The following is a 17,592-nucleotide window of genomic DNA, read 5'->3' as shown; positions in this document are numbered from 1 at the left end:
TTTTATGATTCATTAAACAGTCTTAATAACAGCATTCTGAGATAATAACTCTGGTAAAGAATTTATGCTTTTAAATGTCTTGAAATAATAGTAATGCTTTAATCTACTAAAGGACATGGGACATTTAAAAACGATGCTATATGATATGCACACACGTGCAGTGCACGGAAAAACAATGTTATAATACAATATTATAATGTGAGTGAACAGAAAAACAGATAGCAGTTAAACATTGAATACAGAATATGATTAGTAATAGACAGATACAAATATCTGAATAACCTTTACCACTTTTTTCCGTTTGTGCTCACAGGCAGCATTTAACCAGATTCACATCTTTAATAAGCAGAATATGTGATTCTATCCTCTGATATTGAAGCAGCAAATACACTCATTACAAGCACCTGTTCTGTCTTCATTGTTTAACCACTGCATTGTGATTATGAAGATTAGATTACATATTAAAGTGTGAGCCAAACAATGATCTGAAATAAGATCTTAAGTCCTGATTAAATATGAAAATGAGGTCATAAAAAATGTATATAAACGCTAGACCCTGGTTAAAAAAAAGGTTTGTGTAAACCTGTAAATATTGTTTTAACAATCTAAATATATGGCTTAAGGCTTTATATTGATAGACGGCATTAATAAAGGTTATCGGCGAGAAAAACTGGTCGGCACAAAGCACTGCTGTCAGCTGATGTCTTGACAACGGATACTATCTAAATATACACTTGTATGTTTTCTGACCTATTTGGCAAATAGATGGATTAGGTTATGCATGCGTGAAACACACACATATACATTCATAAGATCAAGAGATAAATTATCAACCAAAAGGTTTGAATTGCTGTAATTTCCAAGCAATGCATGACCCAAGATCTTTGAACTTGTCTATGTGAGACAGAAATAAAAGCTACGCATTCCTTTCATTCTTTACTAAAAACATCTACAGATCATACGTCAGAGTATATGCGGCTTCATCAAACGCACATGAAGTTGGCCTGTGTTTGGTTATAATATAACAATTTATATTCATGTTAATTTAATAATAAACAATTATTGTTTTTAATAAATAATTGTATTAAATTGAATTAAAACTACTCAACAGTTATTGATTCTTGTCTGCCGGAAGTTAAGTTTGGGTTACAGCTGAAACTGTCTATATCTGAACAAGAGTACATGCAGTGTTGATTAAATGGGGTCCAAACAAACAGACCACTTTTTAAAAATGCATTTCTATATATATATATTTTAAATTACAGATTCTAATGATAAAGGAAAGTTTCACATAAATGTCAAAATGTTTGACTATTTAGTTATTTAGCTTCAAAGAGAGCGCTTGAATTTATGCAACATGTGACGACATCTTTGCATGATTTAAGATGAGCTTCTTACGAAATTCAACTGAAATTAAAAACAATTTAGCTATAAATTAATTTTGCTATTAAAACCTACGAACAGTAAAAACAAAAACAGCTCATTTTCAAACAGTCTCAGACTTTTGGACCCCACTTTATGTAGATTATATGCACAAGTGCATGGTCTCTAACGTTGTTCTGTTCACTTCTGCATGGATCCATCTGTACGTGTTGCTGTATCCTCAGTGCTTCATAAAAGACTGCATAATGTCGATGGGCAGTGGGAAGATGATGGTGGAGTTCTTCTCTGCTGCGATTGTATTGAGGGTCTGGAGGTAGCGGAGCTGCAAGGCTGAGGGGGACTCGGCTATCACCAGAGACGCCTCCTTCAGCGCCCTTGACGCATTCATTTCACCCTCAGCTGCAATCACCTACACAAAACAAAAAAATGGGGTGATGAATATAAGCAATGAGCAGAGTAAAAAAGCAGTTATGGCTCGACATATTCGACCACGAATGGAACATTGGTATACCGCTCAAAACATTCCCTTGCACAAAAGACCAGCTTTCAGAAAATCCCACACAGAGAGAACATTTATTCACGAACAAGGACAGGGGTTAATGTAGGCAGAGCTATTCATACAGTAACTAAATATAGCATTGAGCATGCATGCACTAAAATACAAACCCGTTCCCACAGTCTTCTAGGAGTAAGATACACATATACGTGTAGTACACAAAGGAGGTTGAAATATGTCACAACTGGAAATCCTATAATATAAATCAACAGATAAACGAGTAGGAAACTTGTACAGAAACCGGAAAGGAGTTCCTATTCCTACGTTTTTGCAGTGGTCTTGGCACAGAGTAGTGAATGTTAGAATACAACTCTAATGCAATGAAATTTGTATGTAGTTGCTTCATAACAATTAATATATAAAATACATAGAATGCCTCTGAAATGTTGTTGTTTAACATTATCTCGAAGTATAATATAACATAAATTGTATTCTTTAATCTTTGATCTTTAAAGGTCCAGTTAGTGAAATGTAGCGGCATCAAGCGGTGAAGTTGTGAATTGCAACCAACAGCTCACTACACCCCTCCCTTTCGAAGCACTACGGTGGCTGACACAGGACTTAGATGTTGTCACGTTTTCTGATAGAGATACAATCTTTACGAAATGCGCTCTGAGCAGTTTGTCAGTTTAGGGCTAATGTAGAAACAACGTGGCGAATTCCATGTAAGGGGAACCGCGCGGTGTGGTGATAGAAATCGCTCATTCTAAGGTAATACAAATATAATGCTTCATTATGTAAGGTCTTTAAACGCCTTTGAAGACATAGTTATGTATACTATGTTGGATTTCTGTCGATAGATCCTCCAAAAAATGACACATTTACACTTTAAAAGTACAGTACCTTTAGGACTTCTTAATATGTGATCACGATTAGCTAAACGGTTCACATGTCAAGTAAGTAGCAACACCTCCAAGGTACCTTAGCTCTGGCTTCTCTGGTCGCTTCAGCTTCGGCTGCCATGGCTCTCTGGAGTTGCAGGGGCAGTTTGACGTCCTTGATCTCCACACGTTCCACTTTAATGCCCCAGTCATCTGTCGCATCATCCAGAGAGGACTGAAAAAACATAAATCTAAGGTTCAGCTCAACGTTTCCTGTCAGAAATACTTCTATCCTCATGTTTCTTGGGACAAACAGCATGCCGAGCCTCTGAGAAAATGTGCTAGCAGTGCACACAGGATGGATATTTGAACACATCAGATAAGCAACGGTGTAAACACTGCCTGACGTTACAGAATGTCTGAATGATTCAGACAGGGATGAGATCTAACTGTTATCACCAGAGACTGGCATTCAAGAATTTTGCCACAAAGTAGGCTAGGTCTATAAAGATTTGCTTTCGTTTGGATTATGGTACTAAAATGTCAGGTAGCAGTAATGCTAAATATGTTTTTTTAAATGACATTCTGTATTGTGGTTTGTTTTACCTGCATACTGTGAGCAATTTCCTCTCTGTCTGATAGGATCTCTGACAGGTTTTTTGTGCCCAACACATTCCTCAAGGTGGTCTGTGCCAACAGGCGAGTGGCTGCATCAGCATTGGTGATGTTGGCGACCGCCAGCGTGGCGTTGTTCACACGGTAATAGACCACACCATCTACACTCACTGTCACTGAGTCTTTTGTCAGCACCTGTGAGAAAATATCAGCAAAGTGACAAGGAAAACAAATGAATAAACCTAAAGGCTAAACAAATAGAATCGATAAAAATAATGTCATTTTATAACAATAATTTTAAAGCATGTGTGTCTGTTTGCATATGTGTGATCTCACCTCCTGAGGGGGGATATCAAAAGTAATGGTGCGCATGTCCACATTTATAAAGCTGTCCGTGCAGGGCAGGATGAAGAAAAGGCCTATGGCAGGATAACACACAGATACCACAGGAGATTTAAGATACACAACAAGATTACATCTACAGACACTGCAACGCATAAAGTAGGCTATATGACCAACATAGTCTCCAGTACAATTAGCTGATTTGACTGCATGTCTGGCAACCAACCAAATTATATACTGACTGCCAGCAGGAGCTGACTGCATTCACAAATATAGTGTAAGATCACATGATCATCTGCTTTGATGTCCAACAGTACTGTGCAGTGACAGTTTATAGGACGACATGTTTTTGTGCTTAATGATAAAAAGAACCCATATCAGTTCATGTTTTGTGTGAACAAACTAGTTCAAATAAAATGTTTACATTTTTAAATTCCACACGCGAACCACATTTTTACAACTACTAATACAACAATAAAATGTGAAGCCAGAGCTTCAACCACATACATGTCATGGTCATCGAATTATAAGCCAAAAAAAAAATCACACCCGAAGGCACTTATTTCAAACACGGATGCATATACGGTTTAAAATCATGAAAACATAAACGTTCAAAATGAAGTATTTGGACTAATTAGTTTTTTCTCCCAAACACGGTGGGACATTCCAAAGTCCTGAATGATTAGTAAAGGATTAAAAGACTGAAGAAGCAAATGGGGACAACAAACAGTTTGGAAATATGTGACCAGGAAGACAAGCAGGTCTGTGTGTGTGCTGGCCTTTCATTAGTAGACAGTAACCAAAACAAAACTGGGCATTATCCACAAAGAAGACCAGATTTATTAGGTACGTGTTTATACAGTGCATTGCTTTAAAAAATTTATTCCAGTTCATAAAAGTGGAACAATAAGAACCCAGGGGCAAGGAAAGCAGTGTGAGCATCTTTACAGTAGAACCTTTACATGATATATAACATCACTCCCATGCAAATAGGCATTCTGTAAAAGCAGCCATGACTTTGCTCAAAGGTTTGTATAGCGTACTGTGGAAAAATTCCACTTACATCCTCACTCTAAATATGGTTAGGGGAAATGGGCTCAGATAGTTTTACAGACACCATACCCTCAGCGATGTTGCAAAAAACAAAGCTTTCCTCGTTGGCCTAACCTATTGAACAAATTAAATAGTGTTTTCCAGAACTGAATTTAGTGCCTTAACACTCTGAATACGTTTGATCTAGAAAGTTGAAAGCTGTGTTGATTTTCAGTGAATGACAGGATTAGAAAATAATAGACACTATCTTAACATCCAGAAGGGAAAGCACTGTGGATTCATATTCCAAAACCCCGGCATAGACGAATATATACCAGGGACACAAATACAGACCATCCAGTAATGTGACTACCTCGAAAATGTATGGTATGTAAAAATATACAAGCAAACGCTGTTTCTACGAGAACGTTTGATTCTATCAGACTTGAATCCTCCTACAAGTAATAATATTGATTCAACACTCTCAATTCTCTTTCAAGTGGTGAACAGCCACAGCACACATGCAAACAAGCACATTTAAACCACACACACCCCTCTACAACAAAAACTGATTGCAGACCGCATTTGTGTGTCACACCTGATGCTTCATTCACCAACACTGATCCAATTACAATCATCAAATGCTTTAACTATGTGATATTGATTTTGTTTCTACCTGGTCCTTTGGCACCTCCTCGTAAAATGCGTCCCAGGCGAAAGATGATCGCCCGTTCATATTCCTTCACTATCTATGGAAACATAGTATTTTCAATTTGCAAAGAGAGTCTTATAAAAGCATAGAACGTGAAAAATAAGCCTCCCATTAACGCTACACGAGCCAATGGAACAACACTAAGTACCTTAATGCACATCCATATGGAGAGAGGCAGAGTCAGCAGGGTGAGCAGAATAGAAAACAGCACCAGGATCCATCCACACAGGCCAATGTCATCGTCTGTGTTTTCCAAGGCTATAAAGATAAAGAAATGCCATATGAAAAAACTCACACGAGTTTACTTTGCAATATAAATTACCCTAAGGCGGTGCAAAAAACAGAAACCGAATGCAAAATGGAACGATCAAACTGAAATGCATGCATTATGGGAATTGGGTGTGCATTTATCAGGGTACCTCAGCAGTGCATAACCAATATTAAAATCATATAACATACGAGAAAAATGTATCACTTCAAAGCGAATGTGTCCCCATTAAAGAAAATTAGACACAACTAATGGAAGTGTCCCGAAAGCAATAAACCAAAAATAAACAAATATAAATGGACATTCCTCTTAAATTGTACCTACCATTATCACCAATTGTGTAGGACCATTGATCTATAGAGAAATGTAACTGTAATAAGCTAAGGATGGACTGATAAGGAATATTGAAATAGGAGCTAAACAATGTGCATGTAAAGCATATGATGCATTAGTCAGAGCCAAAGACCTAAAAGAGTTTAAAAGCTAAATATCTGTAATGCAGTATAGAATTGAAACACAGCGTTTTAGCAGATATAACACATGAAGAAAATGACATGAATTGACAGAAACCTATAAGATTGTATGCCAGTGATTAAATTACAGACTAGTAAAGTAACAGTAATCGCTGAATGATTAGATCGACCCTGCATTGAACCGATCATGCAACCTTTGTTTTTACAAGCAAGATCTTTGATCACCAACCACATGATCTAACTAAACTTCTGTTATGCCTTCAATAAACCTTAGATCTCATGCATATTTTGCCAGTTTCACTGTATACCTTATTTTAAAATGATGTTTGAAAATGTTGTTATTCCTTAAACTGTTCAACAATTTAAACAGTGGAGGAGCCAGTGATGCTCAGCACCATGGCATAAAGACGACGAGTAACGTTGTTTAGTGCAAAGAAAATAAACACTGAATTGAAACTAGTAATAGTCTACGCATATGCGTGTGCTTTTTTACCATACTGTACAAACAAAGTTTATAATTGTAATTATGATGACAAAGAGTTATTTTGCCTGGTGCACAGCCAAATAAACTAGCAACAAAGCATCAGTTACATTTCTGAGATCAAATGCTTGGCTACATACAGGGTCTTACACAGGACTGCACTGTAATGTTGTTGTGGTATGGGGCTGAACACCTGTTGTTAGTTTGGCACAGGGGGCATGAAGACACCATTGCTGCACTAGCAACAATAACGTTAATCCTTTAAAAATAACTAGAGAAGACGCTGAGTGTTAATATCTGTACATATTAATGTTCATAGTATATAGTCATCTGTATATATTGTTCATAGTATATACCTTCTGTCATATTTTCATAGAACACACCTACTGCAAAATATTTTTATAGTCCATGCCCACTGTATTATATTCTCACTATTGTATTCTGTATTTATTCTAACTGTATATCCTGCACTTGCTAACTGCACTTCTGGTTAGACCTAAACTACATTTCGTTACACTGTACTTGTATATGTGTAATGACAATAAAGTTGAATCTAATCTAATCTAATCTAATCTAATCTAATCTAATCTAATCTAATATGCTGTGACCTGCTATCGTTGACAGGTAAGCATGACCTGATCAACTATGTAAGGTCCGTTTACTAAATGTAAACCAAATACGGCGTATATCCAACCAACGCACCCGTGCTTGCATTTTGAATGAATTACCAATAATTCACGAATAACCAACCTAATTGTCGTTCCTTTCTCTTCTGCTCCCTCATCGCAGTTGTTTCTCGGCCATCTTCCATTGTAGGAGAAATCTTTGAGTTATACACGGTTGCTATAGCGCACACGACCGTCGACAGGCTTGCTTGGAAGAGCAAATAGCGGGGGTTTAAAATACTAACGGGGCAGTTCAGATCATACGTGCAGTTCAGCTTACTCTGGGGGGTGGGTATTGTTGTGGGGCTGGGCTTCAGGGTGGGGGCGGGTATCCTTTAATCTACAAGGAGCGGAGCCTCCAGACGCATAAGCCGCGTTTGCGCTGCGCAGACCAGTCGGCGTACAACTTAAAGGAACCGCGAGAGCCGTTCTGAAGCATAACTCTTGGCTCTCAGATTGCTCTCTCCATTAGCTCTTTACTGCAATACGCGACATCCAGGGGGCAAGGTTGGGTCCAGATCCAGTCTCCCCCTATTGCATTGAGATTAATCAGAGCCAGCCTCTTTCCACTGCGTTTCGATTGGTCGACGGATTTACGTCATATGCTACTCGTGTTTTTGCGCTTCCGTTTTCGGAGTCGTAACTAAAGTTATTCTTTTGACGGAAGACAATCTCGCTGAAGACAAGCTTTATTTATTGACACATTTTTAATAATCGTATTTTATAAGATTTAGGTTTCGGGTAAGATTCTTTTTAATTATGTAACGCATTACTATTTTATTTCCCTTATAGCATTCCTCTGCTGTCTCTGATATCGATCACAGAATAAGACAAAATTAAACCTAAACAGCTTCAACAAATTAAATGTCACAACTAGTAACTCTATAATAAACTGCTAATAAAATGTTTTAATGAGTGCAGCTGTGACGCGTCAGAGGTCACCTGACCCTCACGGCTGAGAGTTTTTATTTCATTCATTTATCATTGGAGTTTGGGTTCCTCGCCACAGGGCCTTCTTGGCTTGCTCACCAGGAGACTGCTTTTATTAGATATTATTTATTAGGATGATCTTGCTTTTTCTATAAACACCATGCACTGTGCTGTGTTTGACCTTTTCTGTGTTTTTCTTATTTTCTCCTGTAAAGCTGCTTTGGAACAATGCACATTATGAAAAGCGCTATATAAATAAGATTGAATTGAATTATTTTATTAGGTTTAGGGTAAGGGTTTGGGTTAACAAATATTCAACTGTGATCCTTACAGGCATACACTAAATGATGACATTGATAAGAGGAAACATTGGCGACCACGAGTTACAACTTAAGCGGCGATCACACCTGTCTTTTTGCTCCATTTACTTCCATTCATACGCATGCGAATGCGACAGACTGGAAGCGCATGATTCTGCTGCAAGGTTGCGCATGCAGATCAAGTTCGGTGAACTCTGACCTGCGAATTCGCATCACGTGAAGACGTGCAACCAGATGGATTCGTCAAGGCGTGACCATCCCCTCCTCAGGACGTGACCCTCCTTCATTCTTGCATTAGTTTCCTTATGTCACGCCCATATTTGCAGCTGCATATGACAAATGCATGCTCAGACTGCAATAATGTGACCGCTGCTTTACTCTCCAAATCTTGATCCAACCTCACCCCCTGGATCTTGTGTTCTGCAGTGAGTACCATCCTAAAGCTATCGCGGTACTTTGATGTCATACTCTAGTCTTAACTGCACTGTCACCTCTTTTGCGTGTGGAGACCCCACCTGTTTTTCAGTTCATGCTGTGTTTTGAATCTCTCAGTTGACAACAAAGCCACTAGCTGAAAAGCCTAACGGCTAATAATGGAGTCCAGCTTTTTTTAGAAAAATCTAAATGAACACTTATCCAATAAGGCTAGAACAACTTGTGCCATTCAAAAACCTCAAAATAAATGTGATAACCCGTCAAAATGAAAGTGAAAAATATACAGTTTTAAAAAAACATTTAATTGTTTTAATGAATGTGCAGATGTGTTATTTACAGGTTTATCGTATTGTTTCTTACAATGTACAATTTCCTGATGCTATGTGCAAATGTGCAATGAAATGGACAGTGTGTAGGAAGAGCTTTTAATACAGTGCTCTATTGTCCCCGCCAGATGGCAACACTTCGAAGAGGGAGTGAGCTGAGTTATTGGGGTCTAAAGCAATTTACTTAGCCCATTTTCTCATTTGAAGCAATGGGGAACTTCACACAGTTCCAGAGATCTGTTAAAGAGTTGGTCAGCTCAGACTTTTAAACAGGTAGGAGAAACACCATCGGGGCCTGGAGCTTTCTTAGTCTTCTGCTTCTTGAAGACCCTGTTCACATACTCTACATACACCTTTAAGTGCAGGTAGAATGGTGGGGGAATGTGTGAATTGGAGAGCAGGTGTGAGGTGTGAGTCTGGTGCATTAATAGACTATATATAATTTTAATAGTTGATATATTATCCATTAACTGACTGTAAAATGTGTCTTTATCTTTTTATTATATGACACATGCTTTTATCCAAAGCAACTTAGTGTATTTGTTATTCAATTTCATCAGTACGTCATCATGTGTGTTCCCTGGAAATCGAACCAATGCTGTATGAATATAATGCCAACCAAAAAAGCAACCAATAGCTGCATGAACGATTTCTATTTTATACATATTACATTATAATATAAAATGTTTTATTTCTCAACTAACGACAAAAATGCTTGCCAATTATAAAGGAAAGCGTAGAATTACGAATATGTATACGCAATTTCTATTTGATTATTTTATTATTTATGCACGTTTTTCTGTTTTCAGATGTCCTTGTATGTATTTATACAGGCCAATGTTACAATTTCTGCAAATAGTTTGAACGTATTCTGCATATTTCAAATATGTTTATTATGCTTCTGTTTTTTAAAACATCTTTTATAAAACAAATAGGTCTTAATATTTCTAAAACACAACGCACGTTGTGTCAATTAGTAAATGTCTCGTTTTAAATTGCACTTCATATCACTTGCACCGCAGGCCTTTGAAAAGATGGGGGGCTGTTCACAGATAGGCTACACCCCATCGTTTTTGTTCTCATGCTCAAAGTGACCGAAGCTTCCCGTCATTCCCATCACGGCCCTCGTTGTCTGGGCATCAATCCAGACAGCCCCTCTCGCCCTTCTTGTCGTTCCTCGATGTGCGATTCTCCCGAGAAAGTAAGAGGAAAGGATGTGCTGCTCGCTGGAGTGGTCTGGGGCTCCGTGGCGTCTAATCCTCTTTTAATTAGGCTAAGGAGAGAAGATATGGGACCACCCTGGCTTAGTCACAGCACATTGACAAAGCACCAAGCTGGGAGAAGTGCACATCACTGACTGGCAGCAGCCTGTTAGGGCCTTACGCTGCCTCCTCATGTGTGAAAAAATGCTCTTCCCTCACCAGGGGCTACCTCTGATTTGACCTTTTCCTTCAGAGCTAAAGATTTTTCTTGAGCTGCATGTAGTCACGGAGGATGAGTTAGAAAATACGCATGATGCATTGCTCTTGGTTTCTCGCTTGAGCTCTTTCTTCCTCAGTAAGTTGCACCTGGCGCACACTGTTTTGGTCTTTATTGATTGCTGACATATTCCCTTTAGCTTCCAAGGTCTAGAAAAGGTGTGTGAATCAATTCTGTTGCATAGGCTTTAAACCGTCTGACGCTCACAGGGCATTGAACGCTGTTTGTCCGGAGACAGCAAAAGCATGACAGCGATTAAGCTACACTTACCTATTTGATGTTTTAGACATCACTGTATGTTTTGATATTTTCAATCTGTTTATAAATTATAAAAAAGAATCCTGCTTTTCCCCTAGACCAACACCGGACACTATGCTGCATAGAATGAAAATGGAGATACAAGTAACCGGGCCTCATTCATAAATCGTGCGTATGCACAAAATGGGCATAGAAATTTGCCCACACACGCACACTTTACGGATAAAATCTACTCAAAATTGTATAAATGAGGCCAAAGGTATTACAGCGTTCCAACCAGACTGCGATTTAGCATTTCTAACACAAGAGGGCGATGTTACTCCTCAAAGAATTCAGATATTACTGGATTGGTCTTTGCACTCATTGTGACCTACATTGTTTGTACTGTAATGTTACAGGAGACTCAAGTGACCCGCAAATACTGTGATTGCTTGATTGTTTTGACCTGTGTGTTGTATCTTTAATTAAATATAAAGAAAATATAATGAAATACCACATTAATTGATTTGGATAAAGATGGTATTATTTTTTAATTATTCATTTGTTTAAACACTCTTTTTTACAGTGTCTGAGCGACTTCAGGTGTGTGTTGCGTGATGGACACAACGTATTTTAATAAGTTACATTAATCCAGTCTTAGCTGTCACTGATATAATTTTCTGTGTATTATTCCAGTTATCTGGATGCTCGCATGGTGCCAGTGGAATTTTTTTAAGGCATAGAGAGATCAATTTGTATCTGATCCCGCAGGTAGCACCATAAAAAAGCCCTTTACATCCTGACCCGTCTCTTCCAGTGAAATGAGTTCTCAGTCAGTTGCTGAAGAACTGGGACCCACACAGCTGTTCTCTCCCGAGCTGGTTTAGATGAAACATTAAAGCTGCGGCTATATGAAAAATGTACAGATCTGTAAAATGCACTACGCTCATCAGGCTCAATGCCATGCTGCTTTTGAAGTGAGAGAAAATATATAGAAAGAGGGACGTGCCTGCCCTGAATCTTCTGTTCAATGGAATAAGTTTGACGGCAGGCCTGAATGAAGGGTTGTGCAAACATTTACACATGGTGCTCCATCCACCGATCGCATTACAAAGATTGATAGTTCACTCGCAATCTTACCGACTGCTGTTTCATTGGTCTGTGTGAAATCAAACGCACCCTTGATAAAGGCGAATCAAAGGAATTAAGGAATCGTGCACTGGGGACAGCAAAGCTTGCAATAAAAGACGCCAAAGGATATGCATCTTATTCCGTTTCTTTGTTTTGACATTCTGGAAAAAAGACAAAAATTGTTATAATGTATGCAATGTGGAACACAAAGAAAATAATTGAGTAAGTTTGTGTGAGAGAGAAGGGTACACAAGCTTCAATAAACAAGCTTGCACCATGCAGTTAAAGACCAACTATAAACCAGTTTATTTAAGATAGATTTATTTAAAAAAATCTGGTATTGTCAATGACTGATATTAAGAACCTTGTTTATCGATATTACTCTAGGAGTCACAATAGATACAATAGTCCTTCATTGTGCCCCCAAAAAGTTATTAAGATTTGAACATAGATTATAATAATACTGTTATCATGAATTCTTTGATATTCCACAATAAATATGTAGTGAACATCGGATATTGTGACATTTCTATTGGGGAAGTTCTAGATTTATTAATAGGGAGAAAATATCGCTAAACTTTCTACTAAGGAGCTGGCTTCAAGAAGGAAAGTCAGCTTTGGCTCCAAGGTGACCCAGAGCTTTTACCCCAAGCTTTCCAACCCAATACACCAGCAACAACCAATCAATTCAGCACGTCTAACTTCATGCAAGTAGCGGGAGGAATAAAGACACTCGTGATTTTTCCATCAATATCTGAGCAGTGGATATTAAAAGAGAGGCGGATATGAGAGGGTGAGAAGCGGTTGAAAACGAACTCGCTCGATTCGGCACCCGCAGAAGGGTCGGACCATCTCGAGTGGAAACGCGCGTTGATGAGGCCCAGTGACCTCGGAGAAAACGTCAGCGCGCAGTGACAAATATTTCCCCCCGTTAACAGCCCACCTCCCCTCCATCGTAACAAATAATAAACTGATAAAACACAACCGAAGTTGTCAACAGATTAGCCCTTGCTTTGGCACCCTTTGCATTCGAACGCGGTTTCCTTCCCCGCGTGTGAGGTGCGGGCGTAGTTAGCATTTAGATAGACGAGAGCAGTAAGGCCTGCGTAATAGGCTTCCCCTGTCAAATAAGCTGAAGAGAGGAGGATTAAATGAAAAGAATAACAGTGATGATAGCCATGGTGAGGGAATCAGAGAGAAACGGGAGGTGGCAGAACGCTCGAGCGGTCGTGAGCTCATTAACCGAAACCTTGACAGAATTGATGTTAGAGGTGATTGGAGATTATCACATTTAGGGAATGCTCCATCCGCTCGTAACCCCCATCTCCCGCCCCTGTTTCTCCCTCCATTCCCATCTTTCTCTGCTATTTCTCTCCAATTCATCCAAGTCAGCTGGCCCGTACTCAATTCCTGGCTTCGTGAAGTCCTGTGGGAGAGGGCTTACGGATAGTATCAGCACGCGCCTGCCCGCTTGATCTCCTAATTCTGCTTCATTTAAACTTCATCAACTTTTCCACTGGACCGGAAGACGAGAAGAATGGAAACAGCTTGATTCTGTTTTTTTCACCTCCGCTATCCTTTTGTTGTCAGATCTGATATTACGCCTTCACACCCCAGTGCTCTCTCTCTCGCACACAAACATCAACATAAATATTATACTAATTCTTCGCCACAGTATCAAAAACAGAAATATCTACAAAATCTTTTAAGTGTATACTAATCCTATAGCCCTCGACCCCAAACCTCCACGTATAGCTACTACCTCATTCCTAACACTTCATCACACACATACGCACATGCATGTCAGTGATTTTGATCTGCCCCCTTAGCTGATGCAGAAAATGAGATTAGTTTATTCAAATCACTATGATAATAGTGTTGTGTGCCTTTGGCCCCCTGTAAAAGGGGGATTTTCCTCCACTCATTGTTAGCAATTTAGCTGAGCTGCCTCATCTGCACATGCTAACAATGGGGGTGTCATATGTACAGGTTCTTAGCATCTCTGGTCTGCTGGTCTTTTTTATCCCGTCCCCGGGGTGCCTCTTTATTCCTGATTTACAGTTCACGCACAAGGTGGCTTATTTGTTCGCCAGGCCATACGGTGATAGGATATGGATATTGCATTTTAAAAAACTTAATCTCATTTATAATCAGAGATTACGGATGTCAAAATATAAGGGGATTTGAGTTGGAGAATAGATATCTGTTGTGATCGCCATTGAGGTTTATGCACATGGGAATGGAAAGTTTACCAGCAGCACCAGTACAGGTTTATCTCCCATTCTGTATGCCAAACCAGCATATTGACATTTTACTTTTTACATTTTTAAATTGAACTTCTTAAAGTTATGTCCATCACAGTGGTTCTCAACAGGGGGGTCGTGGCCTAGAAGCGGGACCCATTCTACTTCCAAGGGGGCCTCAAGATGACTGATAATTTACATTTTGTCAAAACGAGCATTGAATACATCTTAAAACAACCCAAAAAATGAAGATAATTCTTATTATTTGACTATTTTTATATTGAATTAACACGCTATTTTATTGGGTAGAAATGGTTAGTTCTTGTGAGCGGGGCCTTTGAATATTGTTGGATACAATGGGGTAAAAAAATTACCCCGGTCAACAGATTTGGCGCATCCATGCAGTATGTTGTGATTCATACTTATACTATCTTCTGTAACTGAATTATGATTTTTTTAAATGATAAAAATACCATAATTGTAAAGTAACTGTGAACTTTGTCTACCAGACTGCACAAATCATCATATTATCCTAGTAAAGTACACTGTACAAAGTCTGTACTGCAAATACATTGTATGTTAGATAAACACAGACGAGATGCAAGGGTAACAACAGCAGCACATCCACATTTTTTAACACAACAAATGCTTTAAGGAGATACAATACACTATAAATAAAGTGAACCATAAATACAAGAGGGACAGACAAGACATTATCCACTGGATCTCAGATTCACTATTTAAAAATTGCGGTGTGGGAGAAACCACAGGTCCACAAAACATAATGGCGTCTGAAAACAGAAACGTGTAATGAAGCTGCATTAAGAGAATGTGGTACGGTCGCTCTGATAGAGTGACTACCGGGCGCTGCTTGTGTATTACAGAGCACTTCATCATAGGTGGGTTTTCTGTAGGCCCCTGCATCCCATGTTCCTGCTCTTCCTCCCCAGGCCCCCCGCGGCTCGTGTGATCTATTGCTATTCCGCAGAGCGGCTAGCGATAAATCACAATAATGCAGAGCGCTGATGATCAGGGCCGTGCGCGTGGAGATGAATCTGCTGGGCGGGGCGGTCGTACAGTACGGCGTGGTTGGTTACTGATGGGGTGTGTTGTTTCACAGCGTGCTGCACCTTGGCAGGGGTGGAGGCCCATGGGTATTAAGTACTGCAACAAGATGTTCGGTGTTTGCGTTGGTGCGAACATGAAGTTGAGGGGGACGTGCTTTGGGAGAGGGTGCATGGGGACACGGAGCAGGGCATGTTGAGGGATGTGACTTTTGCTGGGTCGGTATTAGCCAAACATTGATTAAGACACAACGGCGTGTTCTCGGAACAAAGCAGGGGAACAAAAAAGACACTAGTCTAATGGAGGAGGAAAAAGGGGGTGGAAAAACGGCAAATACATCCAGAGGGAATAACTAATGTGGAATGCATGCAAAATCTGCAAGGACAAACAATTAAAAACACATTTATATCAATAGCAGGATTTTAGCCTCATTTAAGCCTTAGCAAAAGCTTTGCTTCATATAAGCAGATGGAAAAAAACAGCACACCGAGCTCACTCGTGAGCAGATTTCTTTGACACAACATCGATGTGATGTGTCACTACACGTGATAAATAAAGAACACAGTCAAGTCAGCCGCCGTGCCAGAGATAATGTCTCAATATAACTCTTCTTTAGTCCTGAAACACCACCAAAACCGTGACCGTAAAATCACGAAGACAAAGATCCACAAAAAAGGAAAGCAAAGCTTGTATGTTCGGTAGAGATGCAGTTTCAGCGTGTTTCATCAGGGTGAAGGTGAGGAGTGGCGACGAGAGCTTCTGTTGACATTAGTTTACACGCTGTTTGCTGGTTGTTGCACGTCTTGCGCCGGATGCCTCAAAGCTCGCTTCATCAAATCAGACAGAGGCGCCATGTCGAGTTACAGAAAAAGGAGAAAATAAAGAGCGTGAGAGGAGTGTGGGGAGAGAAATCGAAGGTTTGTTGGTGATGTAACACCTCAGGTCGAATTCAGACGCCCGAGGCGGATCTCGGGAGTTGCTTTAAACTTCTGGTTTTCGATTCCCTCTACTGGTACACTGAAGGGTTCAAGTCTCTCAACACTTAAAGAGAAAACTTGTGTGAGAGGAATCAAGCCCCTGAAATTAAGCCAGTTTTCAAAGAAACAATTTAGCTTTACATTTGACGGCATAATAATAGCAATGCGTGAGAATCAGTGTTTATAAATATAAGTCACAGAATATTTTATAAGCCCCTGCACATCTGTTTGAATGAAAATAACTTCTCCAACACACCTAACAGTTAGATTGCATCACTAAATTTGACATAATTTAGTTAGAAATCCATGGTTTCTGAAACATTTTAGTGGAAAATCTTTCAATAGAAGTTTATCTAGGATGTCTAAATGTTTTTTCGACAGAACTCCATGTACTTTTTTTGACGGGAGAGACAGAGCGATTCTCATACTCATATATGATATTCTGAGTTACACTGACATGCACCAATCCAGAAATAAGCAAAGAAAAAACTATAAAAAATATTGGACAAACATCGTTAATAAACAATAATGCAGTTTTATAGAAAGAAATGTTTTGGTTAAAAAAACATTACCTGCTATTTGCCACTATGGCCAAAAAGTGAATCTGTACCCTATCTGTTTCATAGTAGTGGATATGCAAAAACAGCCCAAATTAGTCCCAAACTGAAACAAAGTTTACAGACAGTACATGGTCAGAGGTGTACAGACTCAGTGTTTTCAGTCTTTAATCTTGGCTAATCTTGAGACGTAGAACACCAGCTCATCCTGCTGTTTCCCCCGTTATCCTTTCATTGTGTCGCCCTTCCCCTGTCACCCCTCCCAGAGCGTACTAATTCCCTTTTGATGAGGCGTGCTAAAGAAATCCTTTTTCCATGCTTTTAATTCCCCTCTGGCTCTCTAAGCAGAGATCGGGGTAACAGATTTCAGGCCCTCTGTCATTCTACTCGTTTTATAAAAGAACCCGTCTGCTCAGATCAGTGATCTCACCTCTTCAGAACAACCCCAGCATCACCTGCACTGTCTACAGGACATGTCAAAATATATAAACAAAACCTATTGTTTGAAACAGGGGTTCTCAATCTTAGTTTTAGTCTGGCCCAA

The 17,592-nt window shown here is 39.4% G+C and overlaps 1 protein-coding gene across 2 annotated transcripts; it reads right to left on the bottom strand.

Annotated features, from left to right (window-relative positions):
* Positions 1-1,487: 1,487 nt before the first annotated feature.
* stom (stomatin) lies at positions 1,488-7,886 on the bottom strand. Of its 2 annotated transcripts, XM_079486391.1 has the most exons (8): positions 7,434-7,586; positions 6,054-6,083; positions 5,610-5,719; positions 5,426-5,498; positions 3,712-3,794; positions 3,367-3,570; positions 2,861-2,995; positions 1,508-1,792 (listed from the first exon to the last, which is right to left on the bottom strand). In XM_079486391.1, exons 1-8 carry the CDS (start codon positions 7,492-7,494, stop codon positions 1,604-1,606), a joined length of 885 nt encoding a protein of 294 aa, XP_079342517.1. In that variant the 5' UTR covers positions 7,495-7,586; the 3' UTR covers positions 1,508-1,603. The 2 variants fall into 2 exon arrangements, with proteins under 2 accessions (XP_079342518.1, XP_079342517.1); XM_079486392.1 differs by lacking the exon at positions 6,054-6,083 and having other exon boundaries at positions 1,488-1,792; positions 7,434-7,886.
* Between the last annotated feature and the right edge of the window lie 9,706 nt (positions 7,887-17,592).

The sequence above is a fragment of the Barbatula barbatula genome, assembly GCF_947034865.1.
Source record: "Barbatula barbatula genome assembly, chromosome: 22".
NCBI classification, from domain to species: domain Eukaryota; kingdom Metazoa; phylum Chordata; class Actinopteri; order Cypriniformes; family Nemacheilidae; genus Barbatula; species Barbatula barbatula.
The sequence above is the reverse complement of the archived record's forward strand: the minus strand, read 5'-3'. Positions and strand labels throughout refer to the sequence as shown.

Coding starts and splice junctions, on each gene's coding strand:
- stom (XM_079486391.1), bottom strand. CDS start 7,494: ATGGAAGATGGCCGAGAAACAACTGCGATGAGGGAGCAGAAGAGAAAG. Junction 6,084..7,433: donor GAGAAAGGAACGACAATTAG/GTTGGTTATTCG, acceptor ATTTCTCTATAG/ATCAATGGTCCTACACAATT. Junction 5,720..6,053: donor CTACACAATTGGTGATAATG/GTAGGTACAATT, acceptor TTATCTTTATAG/CCTTGGAAAACACAGACGAT.